This window comes from Cydia fagiglandana, chromosome 2 (assembly GCF_963556715.1).
Source record: "Cydia fagiglandana chromosome 2, ilCydFagi1.1, whole genome shotgun sequence".
In the NCBI taxonomy this organism is placed as follows: domain Eukaryota; kingdom Metazoa; phylum Arthropoda; class Insecta; order Lepidoptera; family Tortricidae; genus Cydia; species Cydia fagiglandana.
In genome coordinates, this window is record NC_085933.1 from 15,972,049 (window position 1) to 15,995,045 (window position 22,997).

Genomic DNA, 22,997 nt, shown 5'->3' on the forward strand with positions numbered 1-22,997 from the left:
AAACACTATAAAAACTGAAAATATACAAAAAGTATACATGTACCTAATAGCCTTGAAGAGTTAATGTCTCACTCAACCCAATAATAAGTTTTTGGCAAAATAATATTGTGCAGTCGACTCTATAATATTAAAATCAGTCTAAAATATATAAATTTGCATCCCATAATATAATGGTACTTACTTATTTTATTGTTCTGCATTTATACAAATTATTATTCTAACAAGAAAAATGTAAAGGTCAGGTAATGATGCGGGCATGATCTATCGTAAGAGCTCTTTGTTGTGGCAGTTTTATTAAGGTCTTCTAAACTTTTATCACCTAAATAGTTTAGCGTTTTCATTACAGCAGTCAACTTATTTGAGCATAGATTTTAAATTGGGGCAAATTAAATTTTTGATGTGTAAGTTAAGACTTGGGCATTAACGGTAGGTGCAGGCTGCGCCCATTCCCAAGATTACATACAATTTCAGTTATGTTATTATTATGTTATTATATATGTTATAGCGCACATATTCTTTTCAAAGACCTGTGCAAAAAGCTGGTCGATACCACCGGTGACCAGAGAGCTGGCAGCTTTCTCTCGCAGCGCATCAGTATTGCGATTCAGCGATGGAATGCTGCCAGCATCTTTGGCACAATGCCGCGGGGGCCTTTTTTAGATTTATTTTAATTTAGATTAGTTTATTTTTTTAATTTTAGTTTTTAGTTTTAATTTTAAAAGTTTTTAATTTTAGATAGTAATGTAGTTTACAATTTTGTTTAATTTATTGTGTTATAATAAAACTACATTTTACCGAAAAAGAAATTATATGGTTTATAATTCAAATGAGAATCGTTATATTAGGTTCATTATCTGTAAGCATCAATTTGTAAACATATTCCGGTGAATAAACGGTTAGTGTTTGCGTTATATTTGGTTAAATCGAAGATATAACATGGAGTTAAATCAATCAATACGGACGTGGGCGTGAGTGGGCGAGACGAAAGGTAAACACAAACAGTACGCGTCTTCCGAGTAAGGCATGCCATCAACAACAACATCGGCTCTAGGCAAGGTTGAACTAATTGCCTTACGCGGCGCATTGCTACAGTATGTAGTAGATACTCTAAAAACAGTACGAAAACAAGTTCATGTTTTTAGGGTTCCGTACCTCAAAAGGAAAAAACGGAAACCTTATAGGATCACTCGTGCGTCTGTCTGTCTGTCCGTCTTTCACATCCTATTTTCTCGCAAACTATACTGGATCAATTAAGTTGAAATTTGGTAGATACACGTATGTAAAATGTGACCCAAAGATGGACATATTTTTTATATAATTTTAAAATACATAGGTTCGAAGTTATTTAAGAAAATAGCCAAAAAATGACCATTTCCCCCCCTTTATCTCCGAAACTACTGGGTCTAAAATTTTGAAAAAAATACTCAAAATAATTCTTTACCTATAGATGACAGGAAAACCCATTAGAAATGTGCAGTCAAGCGTGAGTCGGACTTATGTACGGAACCCTAGAAACGTGAGTCCTACTCGCACTTGGCCGGTTATTTTTGTTTACTTCATATTTCATTTATTGCACAGTCATGAACATAAATACTTATGGGCACTGTTTCCAAAATTTAAGTACTTACATCCTCGTAATTATAACAATTCTGAAATTATGTTATGAGTAAAATAACAAATACTGGAATTCTCAAACGTAAAATAATGGAATTCTCAAACGTAATTAAGATAAAATTATACATGAATCTAGTTTACTAAACTAGTTTAATTAGTTATCTGTCGCTCTAAATCACATTGCAATACCTCTGGTTTCATTTGTATTGGAATAAGAGACTAATGACATTATTAAGGGCATAACCTGAGCAGAAGCGATGTTTCAGACCGTTCACGTTTTTTTTATTGTACGTAAAAAACATTGTACTAGACATAAAGTCCATGAATTTAAAGAACGCCACTATTATTGTTATTTATTTATTTAATAAAATACAGAGGTATTCTTTAAAAATAGTCATAGCCCCACAAACCTCAACAATGAGTTTGACTGTGGGGTCATGAGTCTACTTATATGTAACTTATAGTAGGTAAATAAATTATGTACTACAATATATTATGGTAGTGTTTTTTTAACATAGTTATAAATTTAGGCTTATTTTTTTCACGTTTTATGGCTTCAGGCAAACTTTTTAGTAAGTAAACTATACTATACCGTACCTACTGTAGTGCATAGACTACTGCGTCCCAGAGTAGGAAGCTAGTCCATGATCTGCTGACGTTAGTTTTGCAATAGCCACAAAACTCCGTGACTCGATCGCCAATGACTAATCCATTCATCATTCATTCAAAGCCACTTAATACGATTAGGTTCACAATTTTAATTAAAACGTGTAATAATTTGAACTGACCGACTAATTTGTTAGGTACTTATAAAAATTGTAGGTGTTCAAAGTCCAGAAACAAAATGCATCTACAATCTGTACATTGTTGATGTGATATATGAGTAAAACGTGGACTGTGATGAAATTGTTTAAATCGTCTTAGCTTGATAATTAAAAAAAAAATTGTTGAAACATACTAACACTAGTGTTATTAATAACAGTTAGCTCAAAGTTACAGTCAACTTACTGTTATGATATCGAAGTCAAAATTGACTCAGTCAGTTCTGAATTTAAATATACTCTAATCTAAATAGATTAGAGTATATTTAAATTCAGAACTGGATACGAGGTTTCAAAGGCTTATGACATATTAATTTTAAATTTTCGTCTTTAATAAATGCGTTGGCATTTTCCGAGCCTTTCTTGAGACGGGCTCTTAGCCTACAGGAAGTAATACCGTTCTTATGTACTTCAACTAGGTATCTGTAGAAAGTAAGAATTGCGCAAGAACCAATACAACCTGAGCTCTGCTTCTTTCCCTCGATTCTCTATCGTTTCGTTTTTGCACTAATGGAAATACTTAGGTAGATTTATTCTTACACTGGCTGGTCGTTTCATTTGTTTTCAGGGTTTCAGATAAAATTTTCATTTTAATGGTTTGTTTTAGGATTACATACTCTATTCCGTAAGTAGGAAGCGTTGTCAGGATTGAAAATATAAGATTGTTGTTTCATTGTTTTGGAGTGGAAATGTTTGATAATGTTTAATTGAAGCAATTGACCATGATGAGAAATTTCCATAATAGGTCTTGTTAATAAATACCTATGTGTATTCTGGTTTTTAGAAGGTTGAGTATAGACCATAATAAGGGTACTTAAGTACTTAGCACTTAAATGGTATTGTAATTTAGATTAGGTAAGTAAATACGTGTTTAAAGGTTGGAAGTTAACAAAACGACACGTGTTTCTATTACGCATAGGTAATTAGGTAAGTATTTATAGGCGCTACGGTATGACGCAAATTTAGTTATTTTACTTTCCTAAGGGCCACTTGCATAATCCATTAACCCGGGGTTAACCGGTTAACCCCGGAGTTACCATGGTTACCAGTACAATTTGACATTGGGTTACCGGTTAAACAGGTTAACCCTGGGTTAGTGGGATGGTGCAAGGTTATCTTCCAAGGTTAGCACCTTCTCTTCTTTCTTCTTTTGGAACTGCTCTGGCGAAGAGATGTATCTAGGTATGTAAGTTTCGATGTGAGTCTGATTGAAATACTGTACATCTGAACCACTACCACCAATTTTGACATTGACAGATACGCTCGCGTCTAAGTAACTTACTTTCTATGCATTTCGCTCGTACTCGCATATTAGTGCAAGCGAGATGTACCATAGAAAGTAATTTACGTAGATGCGAGCGTATCGGTCAATGTCAAAACTGGTGGTAGCCGTACTTATATTAATAATGATATTTCATACCTACTAGTTTTAACGGATACTCACTTTTTTAGTTGAAACACTCTGAATAAGTATTGTTTTACTCCAATACAATGAAGTATCATGGACAGCATGGTCCATAACAATAAATTCCATCCATGGGCCTTGCTGCCTGATTTAAATTTTAAAATAAAATAAAGTAAATAAGTTCCGGACCTTGAAATTTATAGGTACTTTGCGGTAGTACGAGAATGTATTTTTATTGAAACATTTTTTTCAAAACGCTTTCTTTTTTGCGTCATTCTTATTTGTGGTCTAATCGCCAATTTCACCAAGTACAATACAATACAGTAACATACGTTGAATGTAATAACGTAGCTAATTCAACAGAAAAGCAGCTTTGGCATGCTACCGACTTTGTTTTATAAAAACTTGAAAAGTGATGAAAATTTGGAAAGATTTGATCTCAATACCATCGGTCATATTCTTTGGCTCCAAAAATATTTATTGTAACATCTGTTTGCAGTCGATGACCTGATATTGTTTTAACTTCTTTGTTTAGTAAACATGCAAAAATATATTTATAGTATATCAGAGTAAAACCATATGTTGCCAGAAAAAAACTTCTGAGAAGAAATATATGTATAATAAATAAACATTTTTATGAATAGTAAACACAATATTTGGACATTGATTAGCTTACTGTGGCAGATGTAGAGAGATAAATGCGACGATCATTAGGTCCTTTGCTACTACACTCGCTACGCTCGTGAATCTATTCGCTTGCACTGGACTCAAAATAAACACTCGAAGAAATATCAATCTCATTTGCTCTCATGTATAAATAACAGTTTTTTTTCACATTTGTGGAGTTTGAGGTAAATTACGATGAGCTTAATTCGTGCTATTATATGGCTCCGCTACACGATGGGCCAACGCGGGCCACTCCAAAGGACGCATTTATGCGTTAGAGGGTGCAAGTGATATTGCTATCTCATTCTACCGCATGGCTGCGTCCCTTGGAGTGGCTGGCACTGGCCCATTGTGTAGAGGAGCCATTAGGCGTTTATCACACGCTGATTCCGGATGGTGATGATGTGATTCCGTTGATAGTGTAACATTCCACCTAATGCGACTTTAAAACCGCAGGTCGCATCAGTGGGGCTACCACGAAAACCGAAATTCGCAAATTGCGGGGATCTTTCTCTTTTACTCCAATGAAAGCGTAATAAGACTGACAGAGAGAAATGCCCGCAATTTGCGAACTTCGATTTTCGCGGTTATGGCCCAGTTTCGTGCACCGGCTCGTACACTGATACGCTCACTGAAGTTTCTTGAAAAAATTTACTAAAATATAATTTATTACTTAGGTATCAGTTGCCTTTTGGTGAAAAAAAAAACATAGGGAAGAATCTGGACTAATCGCAATAGTCTAATTTGAGTTGGTAGGACATGACAGTCGCTTTCGGAATAATTAATGCTTGCACCAATTCCTGGGATTCATTCATCAATCAGTTTCTTTTTTTTAATCTGAACGCCTGCCCTGTTTCTAAATCATGCCCGTGTTACAACAACGCTATATGCTACATTTAATTACTTTTTAAACATTAACTGTGCCATTTAGTTCTCCTAAACGTACTTAACCACACCCCGAAGTTAACGGAATTCAATAAAAACACGGTGTATACTTAATTAATCTGAGGCGCTGGAGTGAATCTAATAAAAATCACTTAATTGCTTTTATGTCCGAAACAACTTTTAGAGACTTTAGTAGGGTAGGCCAGACCAAGTGAAGGCAAATTCTTGGTGCTTAAATAATTGTGCCTCAAATGTTAAAAACTTTTATTTATTCTGACCATAATCGCTGATATTTCGTATATTTATTAAGTAGTAAGATATTTGTTGTAAATATAACCTTAAAAAAAGTAATAGGTACAGACTTCAAAAATAAAAAAAACCGGGCAAGTGCGAGTCGGACTCGCGCACGAAGGGTTCCGTACCATAATGCAAAAAAAAAAACAAAAAAAAGCAAAAAAAAACGGTCACCCATCCAAGTACTGACCACTCCCGACGTTGCTTAACTTTGGTCAAAAATCACGTTTGTTGTATGGAAACCCCATTTAAATCTTTATTTTATTCTGTTTTTAGTATTTGTTGTTATAGCGGCAACAGAAATACATCATCTGTGAAAATTTCAACTGTCTAGCTATCACGGTTCGTGAGATACAGCCTGGTGACAGACGGACGGACGGACGGACGGACGGACGGACGGACAGCGAAGTCTTAGTAATAATAGGGTCCCGTTTTACCCTTTGGGTACGGAACCCTAAAAATTAACCCTTTTATATGCGCCAACAACTGATATGTTTGAAGACGATCTATAAAAGCGAAGTTCTGAGGTAGCAAACTGGTAGGTATGGTTGAATTGGTAACCTTTTTTGAAGTCGGTTATGAGAGTGCTTTTGTTGTGAGCTTTTGTTTTGATTGTTACCTACTAAAAGCAAACAACATTGATGTTACTCGTTAGTTTTTGATTTATTTATAAAATTATTTAACTTAACAATAGTGAAACATTAACGATATTATACACAACACGCAGCTATCATTCTGCCCATCGCAGCAGTACATTATTGGATCTTCATAACATTCTCTGGAAAAATTCTCTTATAGGTCCAATTAAAGCTTCTTTGCGTCCCAGAGGGTCCAAAACTGGGGGTTGATGGCACAGTTGAAGGAAGTGACTCAGGGTTTCTGTCATGTGCTTGATCCTGGCTCAGCGAAGACGTGTTCTTCGTCAGACTGCCCTGGAACGACGTGTTCGTTGGTATGGACAGGTCAGCAGAGGATATGATTTCGAAGTGTTTCAGGTGGCTCGCGCTACATAGCGGGGTTTCCACCTGCTCCATCGTGTTTAGGTCTTCTACATTGATGACGTAGGCTTCGTTTCGCTTCGACCATCTGAAAAAAGTTTTTCGTTAGTATGAGAGATTAAATAAGTTTTTTTTTAAGCCGGGGCCACACTAACGGGAAACGCTGGGAAAGGCAGTTGATTATGATATTTAATTGACACTTCATAGGGCCACACAGGGATTATCGCGATAATTAACGGAGTTTCCTAGCGTTTCCCGTTAGTGTGGCCCTGCATTAGTAGCATTGTTTGTATGTAGGAATGTATACTGTATATTCGATTCAAATATTGAAAGTTAAACACACCCACTTCCCATATAGATTGAGCTGAAACTTCACATTGAAAGTTGAGTGCCAATGAAATATTATGATACCATCGAGTTGATCTGATGATGGACTCAGGATAATGGTCATATGAATTTAGTGATAAAATAACGCAACTCAATTGTGTTTGGGTTTGTAAAAATAGTCTCTATGAATATTTAGTTGCCTTTGGAAGAAAAGTACAGTCAGCCATAAAAACTTATCAAAAATAAAATATTTGATAAAAAACTTATTTCGAAACAGAACTATTTAGTACCTTAAAACATTCTTGAATCTGTACCCCCAGTTTATCTCCTTGGATAAGTAGGAAGTTCGACTTTGTGTCACTGTTCCCATATTCTTAGAAGCTCCAGTCAGACAGACCACGATCTCGAATCTGAATAAATATAATATATATATAATAGAATAAATATGTTGATATTGAAATACCAAATGGATATCGTCGGTGAAATATACCTTCCCAACTTTATAATCAGATAAGGAGACATTTTTGTTACAATCATGCAAGTGACTAGTAGTTAGTCGATCGGTTAGTGTGTTAACATCATGGTTAGTGGGTATTCGTATATCGTAGGTACCTAGCTCGATTATAGTTATTAGGTTAGTAGTTATTAGTTTGTTAATTACTTCTGGACAGTGGAGTGTATTTTTGCGCGCTTAGGGCAAAAGCGCGCAAAAATACACTTTACAGTAAGTATGGTGCTATTTTCCGCACTAGTGCGGGATAGCGCACTATCCGTCAAAAGTTTAAAGGGCCATATGTAGGTACTGTAAAATTTTGTACGATACACGTGCGAATAAGTAATTCGCAACTCGTGTCGATTTAAAACACTGCCTTCGCTCGTTTTAATTTATCGCCACTCGTTTGAATTTCCTCTTTTCCGCACTTGTATCGTAAATACCTAAAATACTCGTATAATTTATACGAATAAAATGATGCCAGATATTTTTGTTATTTAATATAATTTAGGTACAGTCAGAGTTATTATGGAAATATATATTAAGGAATTTAATATGGATGTTATGACCAGGTGAATTATTAATAAACTACAAAAAAAGATGTGAGAAAAGAGTAAACAACTAGCATTATACATACCTATAGTCGATCATGTCCTGAGCAGAAAATTCGTAGAGTGGACTCTCAACGTCGATCACATGTGTTACGGTGATGGGCCACAGCAGAAACGCGCGCGCCTCCTTCAGCTTCAAATGGTGGATGTAGTTCTGCATCATTTCGCCCTCCAGGGTCCTGGCCAGAAATACGATAGAATCAACCACACGTCCTAGCTCTATCCACTGGTTCTGTTAGAATTTTATGTTCAGTTGCATGTCTCAGTTTGTGTTTTTCATCACAAATGGCTTATTGATAGAAACAATCATCATGTAGGAGTTTGACGACCGATCTGGCCTAGTGGGTAGTGACCCTGCCTGTGAAGCCGATGGTCCTGGGTTCCAAACCCAGTAAGGGCATTTATTTGTGTGATGATATAGATATTTTTTTCTTGAGTCATGGTTGTTTTCTATGTATTTAAGTATTTATATATTATAAATATCGTTGTCTGAGTACCCACAACACAAGCCTTCTTGAGCTTACTGTGGGACTTAGTCAATCTGTGTAAGAATGTCCTATAATATTTATTATTTGTTTATTTAAGCATGTTTCATGACTGACCTGATTGGTTTGAGCATGTAAGCTGTAACGGTGCTGTCGATCAAGTGTACGTTCAACAGGTCCCACACGCGAAACTGGAGGCATAACTGTCCGTCGCGGAGACATACCTAATAAACACAATTGAATATAACTTGATTGGTTTGTTTTATTACTTCATAGTAATCAAACGATCGAATCAAACTAACGGCCGAATGTTTTAATCAAGTATGAATCGCGTTTTAGGACATTTTATTTATTTATTAATTGATTAGTTATTGTGCTCTTTTTCTAAGACACCGGATATTATTCACAAATTCTTCAGACGAAAAGAAATGAGGGGGTATTTGTGGAAAATACAATTGAATTTTTTACGAATGTTAATTTGATAATTACTATTTTACTATTTATCCTATTTCAAAATATGTCTTAATTTCCTTATTTAATTTTGTGAAAATTCTTGTACTCACTGTTGCTTTCCTGCTAAATCCTACGGATGAAACGTGGCGATTCGGTCTCACAAGTTTAGTGAACAACAAACTAGTGAGTCCTCCCGATAATGCCGTGCCAGCTACAATCTGAAATTGAAAAATACCCACTGTTTATCATACGTTATTTTATCATACTTCGTAGATCTAGATCTGCGGGCGCAGCATGGTTCTATTTTTTATCGTCTATCACTATGTCCGTCTCTTTCACACTTACTTACTCGTTAGAACGTGATAGGCATGGTGACAAGCGATAAAAATGCGGCCGTGCTACCGCCGCTGTAATGACATTTTATATAAGTAAGATAATATAAGGGTGATTATAATTAATTACCTCTAAAACCATAATAATGATAGCCTCTGGACATTCTTCGCTAGGATATCGGACACCATATCCGATCGTCATCTGTGAAATGAAACAAACAAATGTGAAATAAACAAGAAAAAAAATCATTTCTTTTCCGTTACCACGATTGTTCAATTTAGTCCAGTACGATTTGACTAGATCAGACATAAGGGATTTTGTAAAGGTATGCCTCCGCTCTCCGTCTGTCTATCCTCTTAAGTGAACAAATGATGTACCTATTCATTTAATTTATTATTATTAATACCCGGGTCCCGGGTATTATTAATACCCGGGACCCGGGTATGTCCTTAAACCACGTCCAAGACCACCGGTGGACGGGCAGCAGCGTCCCTCAAATTCGGTGTACTCGACTGCGATCGCCAACCCGCCTGCCAAGTGTGGCGATTATGGCATTCACCCCTCAAAAAAGGGGGAGGCCTATGTTCAGCAGTGGACGTCTTATGGCTGAGATGATGATGATGATGATGAATACTAATAATAATTTATTTTCTTTATTCATTTTTCGTCTTAGGTTAGGTTAATTATAATATGAATATAAAAGAAGCGGGGCAGGGCCCAAGCTGCCGGTGGTCAGGGCCGCAGAGTTAGGAACCGACGTACTAATTTATTATTATTAGTATTAAGTAATAACTTAATACGCTGTAATTCGTTTTAATAAACAAAATACCCCAATGTTTACTACCTAAATTTCTACACGCTTGCAGTCGCAAACCACGTCGTCATGCCTATGAAACAGTAAAACAACGTAGCGTGGCCTGATGAGGTTATGTTTTAAGACATTATTAATTCTACCTATATCTGCATGTCTTGGGACCAAGGTCAATGACATTTAAATACAAATATCTCACAGGTACCTATATTTCGTTTTTTTTAGCATTAGAAATTAGGTAAACAATCTTGATGTGTCTTTTAATTGAAAAACCACTTCTTTAAAGTTCTTTCTAATGCTAAAAAAAACGAACTATACAGGTAAATAAAAATATCTCACCTGCGTTTCCACGGCCATCATCAATAGGCCAGCAAAGGAGGAGGTCCCGATGACGCAATGGTCCTTCCCGTCCCCGATGTCATCGCTGTAGGAGCTGGTCACGGCCAGCCAGATGGCCGCGAACGTTAACCAGAAGACAAAGTGGGCTGCCACCATCATCAGGAGTATGAACCGCCATTTTGCGTTGATCTGCAAAATTCATATCACATAATAAAAACGTGTTTTTTTTTATATTACAAACCAAGGAAAACCCATAAGTATTTTAAATTTAAATTATAATATTTTGATATTTAAAATGTTCGAATACGGTACGTATGTATAAATAAATATTACGACCACTGCAGCCAACCAGCACTCGTTACGAAACACAATAGTTTTACACAATAATCCTTCACGGAAACTGAAGATAATGTTAAATATGAGTATGCATAATAGCAATAAGATTAATAATGGATGGATCTATATCCCCACGCAAGCCTATCAAAAGACCGGGATTTATAGGCTCGTGAAGTCCAAAAAGGAGATTAATAAGGATGTATAGGTACTGTTAGGTACTTTGAATAAAATACCTTTTGAACTACTGCCGCGTTGTACTAGTTTGCTCCGTTCTGCCATGTGGTTGACCGACGAATAGGTTAGAATCATGTTTCGGGAACTATTTATAAGCAGTGTTATCGTAAACGCACCACGTTTTTTTTAACGTGGCGTTACAACAACCGGTTGTGTAGATATGTCCAAGGGCAAGTCGATAGCATAGATGGACCAGTATAATTACATCTCCCGTTTGACGCATAGTTAGTATGAATCTGTAAGTTCCCTTACGCTGGCTCACACGAGAATTCGTCTCGTCGCGCGTCGACAGTCACGGAGATGAACGGCGCTATCAAGGGCCTCATTTAGCGATGAAAAATATAATCTCAATCAAATACAAATATTAAGTTCCCAGCAGTCTGGTCTCTCACTTCGTAAAGCGGAAACGGGACGGACAATTGAATATGATTTCAGTCTAAACTCAATACGTTCGGTTTTGAATACCTGTGAACCAAGATTTTTTGGGTGGGGATTGATAAAAACGTGCTCGGCCTTTTTTATCACTTCACAAAAAAAGGATCGTTCGGGTTTCATTTAGAAATAGAAGGCTATCGCCCTCTACAACAATGACGTGTAGGTAACACAACTCCCTATGGGAGCCGTGATGGCATTCCATGCATAGTTTTTATGATAAGTAAGGTTCCTGACCCACGTAAGTGCCTAACAAAGCCCACTTTTTCCAAAACGGTTAAAGTTAATATTAAAAATTGTTTTCTAATTGCCGGTTTACTTACACATTGATTAGTATTAAATGCGAGTTCATATATTTGCTACTTGCGTTAAGTAGCCATACGTCAATGATTCAATAAATAATTTAATAAATATTATTGTTTTTATTTAACAATTCATAGTTCTATTTTGTGTCTACAAATAAATAAAGTGGGCCTTACATGGGTCCGGTAACTTAGGTAATAATGTGTAGTTACTGACGACAGTGTTGACGATGTCGCGCGCGTACTTGATGGACTTGGCGGGAATGTTGCTGCGCACGGGCACGTTCTCCTCGCCGTCCTTGCACACCACGCGACGCGAGCGAGTCTTGCGGCCGGCTCTGCGTCTGCAAACAAACTGCTCTTCACAGAAATTCTACAAGTTAAGGTGGTTCTCCTTGCTGGATTTTCATACAACTTTCTTGGCACCCTAGCTCCTATTATATAGGGTTTCTTCACTTGTATATGTAATGTTTGGGTAGTATATATATTTCTGTCTTCGCTTAACGTAAAAAAATACTAGATTTTGATTAAAATTATTAAGAAAAAAGCCTTTGAATATTGGTAAAATTTTGCCTCATTGCTTGTTTGTGTGAGTGATGCTTATAGTATCGGTGTAATTCTAACATGGCGACTTCATTTGACAAGCAATCATTTTTAATTTGTCAAAGGTGTAACAGATGGCACTTTAAAACCGCAACACAGATTACCTGTGTATTTTGTTTTATTTTCACTCAATAGAGGGAGGTATATTTAATGCACAAAGCATGTTACGAGTATACCTACTCATTTAAGAATCTCCTTTCTGATATAATTTCATTCCCAGATTTAATATAACTTAATAATTATTATGATTATTACACAATAAAATACATTTTCTCAAAAATGGACGTCAAAGTCGACTTTGCCGTGTAAAAAATAGGTCGCGAAGCGCGGAGTTTATGGTCAGTCAAAAATTAAAAAGTTAAAAACATTGCAGTCTCGATTTTAGGACTGCAATGTTGCATACAAATTCCATTATTTGTCGAGTTCCAAACTTTTTAAAAGTTGAAATGGCCATATCAAATGAAGGCACAGGCCCATTAAACAGCCAAACAGATGATTAGTACTGCGACTATTTAGCTGTCTCAAATAGGTTGGCGTATTTTCGGCAGAAAAATACACTTCAATTTTTTATTAAAAAAAATAAAAAGGCGGCAAGGGTTTTGTTCTGTGAAAATATATACGTAAGAATGTTGCTTTTGTAAAATATTTCTATGATATTTATATTTCTTGCACCATTTTTGAGAAAAGCACTATATATGACTCGGCTGGAAGGCTACTTGCTGGCTTCGGATTCAATTAAACGGACTCCCAAGGTCGTCCGTTTAAAACGAATCCTCAGCCTGCAAGTAGCTCCTTCCGAGCCTCGACAATAATGTACTATTATATATTTATAGAAAGGTCAGTCCAAGCAATCATTCGCGTTACGGTCGTCCACCGAAAACCCTTGTGAATTCTGCTTTCGTTTCGGTAAATGTTCTCTGGAAAAGCCTATATTTATTGTAACAATGATTTTTAAACTAAAATACCTAGCTATATTTTTCTCAAAAATATATAGGTATGTGGAGAAAAATGTCATCTTCTTGTAAATAAACAAGATTCTATAATATCTTCTGCTTGTGCATAACAATAACATTAGTAGATGATATTTTTAGGGTTCCGTACCCAAAGGGTAAAACGGGACCCTATTACTAAGACTTCGCTGTCCGTCCGTCTGTCCGTCTGTCTGTCACCAGGCTGTATCTCACGAACCGTGATAGCTAGACAGTTGAAATTTTCACAGATGATGTATTTCTGTTGCCGCTATAACAACAAATACTAAAAACAGAATAAAATAAAGATTTAAATGGGGCTCCCATACAACAAACGTGATTTTTGACCAAAGTTAAGCAACGTCGGGAGTGGTCAGTACTTGGATGGGTGACCGTTTTTTTTTTTGCTTTTTTTTTGTTTTTTTTTTTGCATTATGGTACGGAACCCTTCGTGCGCGAGTCCGACTCGCACTTGCCTGGTTTTTTTCAAAAATGCTGCCTTTCACCCGAGTTAAAACACTCTACTTTTCATTTCGCATACGAGGAAAGTAAAATGCATGTGTTTTTTAAATACATTTTTATAGTAGGTATTTTTGAGAGTAGGTATTTTCAATTAACAATTTGGCCAAAAGTAATTTATGGAATAGGGAGTCAAATATCAGAATGGAAATTGTATAACAAATCCATTTATACCCAAATTTCAATTGCTTATTGTAAAAAGAATAATAAAATCCTACTTGGAATTGGAACCTAAACTGCTCTAGTGCAGAAACGTATCATTTCCTGCACACCTTTTACAACAACAATGACCCTCTTTCATATATTCGGTCAAATTGTGCTTTTTGAAAAACTAATTATATCCAGCCTTTTATGAATGTAGTATGATACCTTAGGGTATGGTGCTTTACGCACACTAGCGTCCCTTCCCCTCCCCCTGACGCAACCCCCCCTTTTTGCATGAAATATGTCCCGGTTCACAGTTTTTTACATTTTTTGAGGAAAGTATACATTTTAGGAAAAAAGTGTCAATGAAAGAAATAATCCTTAATAAATTCTTAATAAAAAAGGTTATATTCATTTTTTTTATATGATGCACCTAATTCATGTATTAGCTTGTCAAAATTCGAAATAACATAGTTTTTACTTAGGGTTCGAAACTAATTTATTATACACGGTGTAACATGAGGAAACCGAATAATTTTAACAGCGTATTCCTGATCACATTTAGAGACAAAAATGTCCTATAAACTTTTTGAAATTCGCCTAGTTTCAGAGTTAATACCAATAAAAAAAAACAAGTTTCTATTGTTACATAGTTCAAAACGCCTTTTTGATGGCGATGTTGCTACTATGGGATTTAGTCTAAATATCCTTATTGATATGTCAAAAAGTGACAAGTAACACTTTGCAAAAACTAAGTTTTACGAAAATAAACCATTTTAAGTGACAAGTTTACCAATAGCATTTATTTTTTATATACAAATTCATTCATAAAATTAAAAAAAAACCAAACAAATTTTTTTTTTTGGCGTAGTTGACCTAAACACATATTACATCTTTTCCTTTTTTTGACCTCATGTATACATTTTAGGATAAAAGTGTCAATGAAAGAAATAGTTCCTTATTAAATTCTTAGTAAAAAAGGTTATATTCATTTTATAACACTTATTATACAAGGTGTCCTCAAGAAATGCGAAAGATTTTATTTCTGAGGTCAAATTAAAAGAAGGAAAAATGTTTGTATGAGTTTAGGTCAATTTCGCCGAAAACAATTTTTTTTATTGTTTTTAGGGTTCCGTACCTCAAAAGGAAAAAACGGAACCCTTATAGGATCACTCGTGCATCTGTCTGTCTGTCCGTCTGTCACAGCCGATTTTCTCCGGAACTACTGGACCAATCAAGTTGAAATCTGGTACACATATGTAAGTTTGTAAACAAATGAATTTTAAACATGGGGGCCGCTTTTGGAGGGTAAATGAAAAAATTAAAAAATAAAAATTTTCAAACTATATCATGTTACATATCAAATGAAAGAGCTTATTGTAAGGATCTCAAATATATATTTTTTATAATTTTCGAATAAACAGTTTAGAAGTTATTCAAGAAAATAGGCAAAAAATGACTATTCCCCCCTCCCCCTTTATCTCCGAAACTACTAGGTTTAAAATTTTGAAAAAATACATAAAATAGGTCTATACCTATAGATGACAGGAAAATCTATTAGAAATGTACAGTCAAGCGTGAGTCGGACTTAATTACAGTTTTTGATCCGACTCCTACGGATTTTTTAAAGATTTCACTCACGTTTCGCATAAATAATGTTTAGTTTTAAGTTTATAAAATACATATGTATGTTAGTCTGTAAGGTATTTGTAATATGGGCCTTGTTCCCTGAATTAAATATCTAAATAAATAAAATAAAAAATACATTGTTAAAAATTGTGTAATATACGGAACCCTTGGAACGCGAGTCCGACTCGCACTTGGCCGCTTTTTTTTTAATTTTTTGAATATATATATGTATGTACATAAAAAGTAAATGTTATTGGTAAACTTGTCAGTTAACATGGATTTTTACTTTTTTTTCGTAAAACATAGTTTTTGCAACGTGTTACTTAATTGTCACTTTTTGACATATCAATAAGGATATTTAGACTAAATCCCATAGTAACAACATCGCCATCAAAAAGGCGTTTTGAACTATGTAACAATAGAAACTTGTTTTTTTTTTAAATTGGTGTTAACTCTGAAACTAGCCGCATTTCAAAAAAGTTTATAGGACATTTTTGTCTCTAAATATGATCAGGAATACGCTGTCAAAATTATTCGGTTTCCTCGTGTTACACCGTGTATAATAAATGAGTTTCGAATCCTAAGTAAAAACTATGTTATTTCGAATTTTAACAAGCTAATACATGAAAAATGAATATGACCTTTTTTTATTAAGAATTTATTAAGGATTATTTCTTTCATTGACACTTTTTTCCTAAAATATATACTTTCCTCAAAAAATGTAAAAAACTGTGAACCGGGACATATTTCATGCAAAAAGGGGGGGTTGCGTCAGGGGGAGGGGAAGGGACGCTAGTGTGCGTAAAGCACCATACCCTAAGGTATCATACTACATTCATAAAAGGCTGGCTATAATTAGTTTGTCTTCCCCATACATTAGAACACAATTTAACCGAATCAATAGCATGAGAAATGAAACGGATATTTCTTGTTTTCTTTGCATTAGCATTTTTCTCTCGATAATTTAATCAATTTGCAACATAAGTAGAACAATCCTCATATATCCATAAATATCAAAATATAAAAGGACATTTTCAGAAGATTTCCCCGTGCGACGTTGCCAAATGTTTTAAAGTACAACATGCTCGCAACGTTTGGATGTCAATAAGTCGACAATGAAAAATTATATTTCAAATCAATTCAAACTTGATATTTTTGACAGTAATGGGTTACTTAAATAAGAAGGCATTTTTCGCCCGGGTCTACTATGGTCAAATGGTCTAGTGGCTTTTAGCTATTGAGTATAAGTCTAACAAGTTGAACAGCATGACAGGGTTCAAACCGCGAACAAAGACTCATTTCTTTTTGTATTTATTTATTTATTTTATTTCATCTTTTTGGTAATTTTGTATGCCTTATTTTAAAAGTTATTTTAAGTAAATGTGCTGTATTTGATTATTTCATGTAGGTATATCATTTCAATAAAATTTTGGAAACTTTTATTTTATACCTGGTCAAGCAAATCCTGTCAGTAAAAAAAGGCGCGAAATCCAAATGTTCTATGAACGATATCCCTTCGCGCCTACATTTTTCAAATTTGCCGCCTTTTTCTACTGACAAGATCTGCTTGACCAGCTATACTTCGTCGATAGTTGACTTCTTATGTACCTATTCCGCGATCCTAATTAGCCTCATGCATGACTTTTTTTTAATTATTTTAATCATTATTTATATCCTTTGAAAACCGGAAAATAAAAATACTTTTATAAATCTTCCCATAATATTATTAAAAAATAATTAAAATACTGAAAATGTTTTACTCACGTAAGTTTAGTTTCGAAAAATAACATACGCTTAAAATAATTCAAAAGAGAATGCAAAAATTAAGAAATAAAAAAAAATTGGCATTGTCGGGGTTTGAACCATGTATCTTAGCTACAATCTGATTTTTTTCAAAATAGAGGCTACGGGTGCCACGAGCACATGACAGTTGATGGTCGAAAACATTAGTTGCTTCTGAATGCCATGTAATTCTTAATCGTTGCTCAAACAAGAATTTATTATTTAAGGCGCTCTTATAGTTGAGTTTTACGTTTCCGAGGGGGTGAAGCAGACGAGTGGTAGAACAGGCGGGCGGGCGCCCCGCGCACCCCGCCGCACCATTCCCGCGCAGCACGTCTACATCCTTATTCTGGCGCCATCGGTATTCTGAATATTCTGATTTGTCAGTTCCGGGATTTTTTCCGGCAAATAATATCGAATAAGGTTTATTAGCAAATTCGTAATTTAATGAGTACTTAATGAAATTATATACAATATGAGAGTATACCCCGACAAACTAAGAACCTAATCAAATTATACCCAATTACTATGAGACAGAAATTAGTACTTATTAAGTACTTACCTTAAAAATATAATAGAGTTAGACCAAGAAAATTCTGCAACGATTTTGATTGCACACGCAGTGCAAGTGTTATTTTGAACGACAAACCTTCATGAAATTATGATTAACACTTGCACTGCGTGTGCAATCAAAATCGTCGCAGACTTGGTCTAATTCTAGAAGTCAATTTCGGGCAAGTAGGTATTGAAAATAAGGAGGAATACTGTAGTTCGTTTTTTTTAGCATTAGAAAGTACTTGAAAGAAGGTAAGCGATCTAGACATGTCTTTTAATTGAATGGCGCTTTTTAAAAATCAGTAACTATTACTTATGAAAGCTTATTTTATATATTAGGACTTTTATATAAAATCAATCAACATTTGGCATGATGTGTCACATCACATCCCCGTAGCTGCAGGCGTCCATAGGCTATGGTGAATGCGGGTCGTATGCTGGCTTGCCACCAGTGTGGTATATAAAAACAGCATTTTTTGGAATAAATTTCCATATCGCACGGTACGGACTTGGCGGAAATAAGGTAGAAGTACTAGTGCACAACGCTGCACTAGTATTCGACACGGGCACTTTATGTCAAAGTGACAAGAATTAAATTTGAATACAGAAAGATCGTCGCCGTTCAAATTTAACCTATATTACTTTGACATAAAGTATCGTGTGTAGCTTTCAAATAGAGCTCAACGGCTAATCCTATTGTCTATTGTTAAGTAAAACCGCACGTGTAGGGATTGCAATCCGGTCCGGCGGATCCGGTAATCCGGCCGGATCCGGCACATTTTTCATGATACCGGATCCGGCAAAATTCACCGGATCCGGTCCCGGATCCGGTAAAGTGAAATAAAGCGCTAAAATATAAAATAACAGCTTAAAACACTGCTAAAATTTAAAAGTTCTCGCCAGTATTCGAATTTTCTCGCTCGCAAACAGCAACACAACAACTTGTTTGTTAGTTGACGCCAGTCTTCTAGCCGACGAAATATGTGTCGTGAGATTTCCGTGCACCGTAAGTACTGGATTGGTTTATATTCAATTTATTGTGTTGTTACATTGTAATTTAATGTACATGTTCTTTCGTTTTATTTTGTACAAACCATTTTAGCCCACTTATAATAAGTGTTACCTGCATTTAAAATATAATGAATAAATATTTATAAAATTAAATAGAGAAATATATGTTGACTTTTGACGACCGGTCTGACCTAGCCAGTGGGTAGTGATCCTGCCTGTGGAGCCGCGATCCTGGGTTTTCGAATCCCGGTAAGGACAATTATTTGTGTGATGAGCACAGATATTTGTTCCTGAGTCATGGTTGCTTTCTATGTATTTAATTTTAAGCATTTGTATATTATATATCGTTGTCTGAGTACCAACAACACAAGCTTTCTTGAGCTTACCGTGGGGCTTATTCAATTTGTGTAAAAATGTCCTATAATATTTATTTATTATTATTATTTATATGTTATTTTGTTATTATTATGCTACTAAATGTACTTGTATAGGTATACACTTTTATTGATTTTGTTTGCTAAAACTAAAATGGTTGAATTGAGAGCACCTTTTTGTTGGAAATGTGGGTTGGGCTATAGATATTTTAAGAGAAAAAGAAGATTTTATTTGTGGTTAAGTAATGAAAACGTTGATTTTTGAAACTTAAAACAGCCGTCATCGAATTAAACTGTTGTGAGATATACTAACATTGAATAATTTACGGTTTAGACTCACTTGTTTTTAGTCACTCGCGCGACATGTTTCGGAGAGCCTAGGTCTCCTGTTAAGACACCCGTTTTATTAATCAATTAAAAAATATCCTTAACTTCGCATATAACGCTAAAAACATGATAAAATACGTGACTTGATGAATTTTTTATCCGCAATACCAATCCGGCCGGATCCGGCCGGATTCAAAACCAGTCCGGATTGCAATCCCTACGCACGTGCTACTTACGTGCAAAAAAGGGTCTTAATTATTTTATTTGGCACCTGAGCGCCGGCTAGGCCAACGCTCAAAAAACCAGTGTAGGTGCGCTCTCCGATAACGCGCCTTTGTGTCATCTCGATGACACATTTTAGACTGGTTCTGTAGCGTTCGACTCGCCGCACTCAATAACCGGAGTACGTATTTTTTATGCAGGTGGTTGTGGCACGTGGCATGAGCGGTTTTACTTAACAATAGACAATAGGAGTCTGTGGCCATGAGTAAGCCCATTCATAATAAAAAAAAAAGGATTAGCCGTCGAGCTCTATTTGAAAGCTACACACTATACCCATGTCGAATACTAGTGCAGCGTCGAGCACTAGTACTTCTACCTTACCTAATATTAAACACAAAACCATTTTAGGCATTTTTCGACCACTTCCCTTAAAACGCATGTAGGTAACTCGGAAACTAAAAGCGGTGAAATGGTTAGGTACCACTCGGAAGCCGGTGTTGCTTCAAGGGTACCACCATACACTAAACACTCCCACATAGGTATTTGAATCCCGTACACATATGTTTAAAAATGATTCAATTTGAAATAGCCTTTAATAAAATTTGTTTACACAATTTATCAATCGTGACTGAATTCCGGATTGGTTAGACGGGTGTGTGCCTTTGCTTCCCAACTTGTTATAAATTGACAATATGACGGGCGAATGTCTGAAATGTCACAGTAATTAAGAATTATTTTGCTTTTCTTCGTAAGAATGTTGAAAAACATTGTGTGTATAACATATTTGCATATTTATACAGTGGTTACCCATTTTATGAAACGTCCACTAAACTAGCATAGGTCCGACGCTGGCAGTGGCCACGGGCGTACTGGCGCGGGGAATAGGCGCAAGGTATTGCTGCGTAGGGTGTAATTTAGTAGGCAAAAGTTGAATTCATAAAATTATGAATGAAAAGATTAACGTATCGATAAAAGGACCAGCAAAAACGAAGATTTACTTAAAAGCTATCGAATGAGGTAAGTTTCATATCCATTTTCGTCGTAGTACTTCTAAAATATGGATCAAAAGACAGCTTTAAGCATGTTTTCAACTTAAGATTCTATCGAGAAAATAATGAGCCGTTGTGTTTCTGACAAGCAATAACGTAGTTCAAGGACTAAAGTTATACATACTAGAAAATAATGCATGAAATCCTTGTAAAAGTCTGTAAATATGGTTACAAAAAAGCGCATTTTACTACACACCGCGCCTTAATTTCCAATCTTTTTTCAACAATAAACATTTCATCCGCTGCGCCCTCTAGGTTACTTTACTGTAACATTACGAATCTGCTGACATTTGACACTGACTTTAAGGTGACTTTAAGTACGTAAGTGTGCGTGAATGCAAGAAATTGCAATATTTTGCAGTTGGATTCCGATAATAACGAAATGAGACAATGTTGAGTTGAACATGTCTCGATTTGGATGTAGTATTTTTTATAGTTTTCGGACATATCAACACATCTTATGAAACTTTGTATTTTGGGAGAAATAGTGAAAATCCACAATTCGTGCACAGTGACGCCATCTTTTGGCTGATAATCGGCATCCCATCCCTAGACATCCACCTTAAATATTTGTTTAAATGCCTCTTCGAGGCTGTCTACTTTTTGTTGTCTTCGTGTTGTCTCTTTTGTTAGTATAGAAAAATAAAAGACGGAAACATATTTGCCCAAATGCGGTTGAGTAAAATGCCATGCCATGCCACTTGCCATTCTAAAAATGTCACTCACAACACAATCATATAAACTGAGTATTTTAGCAAAATAAATTAAAGAAACCACGTATATATTTTGACGAATACCTAAGTACCTACTAAGTACTTACCTACCTAGTGCCTATCTACTAAGATTTTTACGCCGAAAACTAAATTCACAAAACAAATTCGCGGAATTTTAGTGTACCGATAGTGAGTAAAATAGTATCTTATCAAATTGGTTGCCGACTAATTTTCCCCGTCGTGTTTTTAGAAACGAAAGAAAAGTTAAATTATCTCGAAAACCAAGAAAAATGTATTAGGCCTAGGTATAAGTTTATTTTCTGGGCCAGCATAAGGTGCCCCGTCGGTAGGTAAAAGGTTATGTCCATTAATTTCCGGAAATTCTGTATAATTAAGCCGAAAATGTAATGTATCTAATGTACCTATTTATTATACATATTACGACTTTATGCGCAAAATGCTAATGGTGGACTTAACGTCATTCTCTACAAGTAAGTTTAATAAGCCATAGTTAGAACGTTAAAACTCAACGTTGAGTTGGTGCAGATACTGCAGATTCAGATTCGTGGAAATATTATTACTTACTTACCGATGTCTATTTTCCTTCTTCTTCCGTTTGCCCAGTCGCGATGAATAACCCTGAGAAGGCGGTCCTGTGTAATGCTCGTGCTCGTACACGCTCTCTACTACTTCTATCGTATCATAAGTATTGTCACTCGTCACATTAGAACTCTCTAAAGGTCTTGTTGACGCATCTGAAAAATTTCTTGTCGTTCCAGTTGTAGGGCTATCAGTTTCCACGTCTATTGTCATCACTAGGCCCTGGCATTGGTCATCTTCGCTGGAGCACAGCGAACTCCCAGTAACAAAACTTTGAGTTGACGGTACTATTTGAGTATCATAATTTATCTGTACTGCTGGGAAAGCGATTTCTTTTCCTTCTATTTGTGATATCCTGTATTGTTTTTTCAATTCCTCGTTATTGTATACATCAGTGTCGACGATGCGCGGTATTTCTATGGACGAGCGCTTAGAGCCATTTCCAATTGCTTCGGAGTAGCTAAGAGACCGTTCTAAAGCGCGGCTACGGCTTCCTCTCCTGCTCTCAGGCTCAAAAGTAGGACCTAGGTTCATGTTGACATTTATTTTGCTTTTCAAGTCAAGGCAATGAATAGAATTAAGACAATAATTTTAGAAAAATATGAGTACGAGTATGGATCGCAGTTGGAATCTAATCTGCAATTGTAGGTAAACAACGTACC

The 22,997-nt window shown here is 35.7% G+C and overlaps 1 protein-coding gene across 1 annotated transcript; it reads right to left on the reverse strand.

Moving 5' to 3' along the window:
• Nucleotides 1–6,329: 6,329 nt before the first annotated feature.
• On the reverse strand, nt 6,330–22,886 carry LOC134677006 (G protein-activated inward rectifier potassium channel 3-like). Its single transcript, XM_063535405.1, has 9 exons — nt 22,325–22,886; nt 12,057–12,183; nt 10,536–10,724; nt 9,515–9,586; nt 9,163–9,270; nt 8,717–8,823; nt 8,141–8,293; nt 7,301–7,420; nt 6,330–6,771 (listed from the first exon to the last, which is right to left on the reverse strand). Exons 1-9 carry the CDS (start codon nt 22,867–22,869, stop codon nt 6,441–6,443), a joined length of 1,752 nt encoding a protein of 583 aa, XP_063391475.1. The 5' UTR covers nt 22,870–22,886; the 3' UTR covers nt 6,330–6,440.
• Between the last annotated feature and the right edge of the window lie 111 nt (nt 22,887–22,997).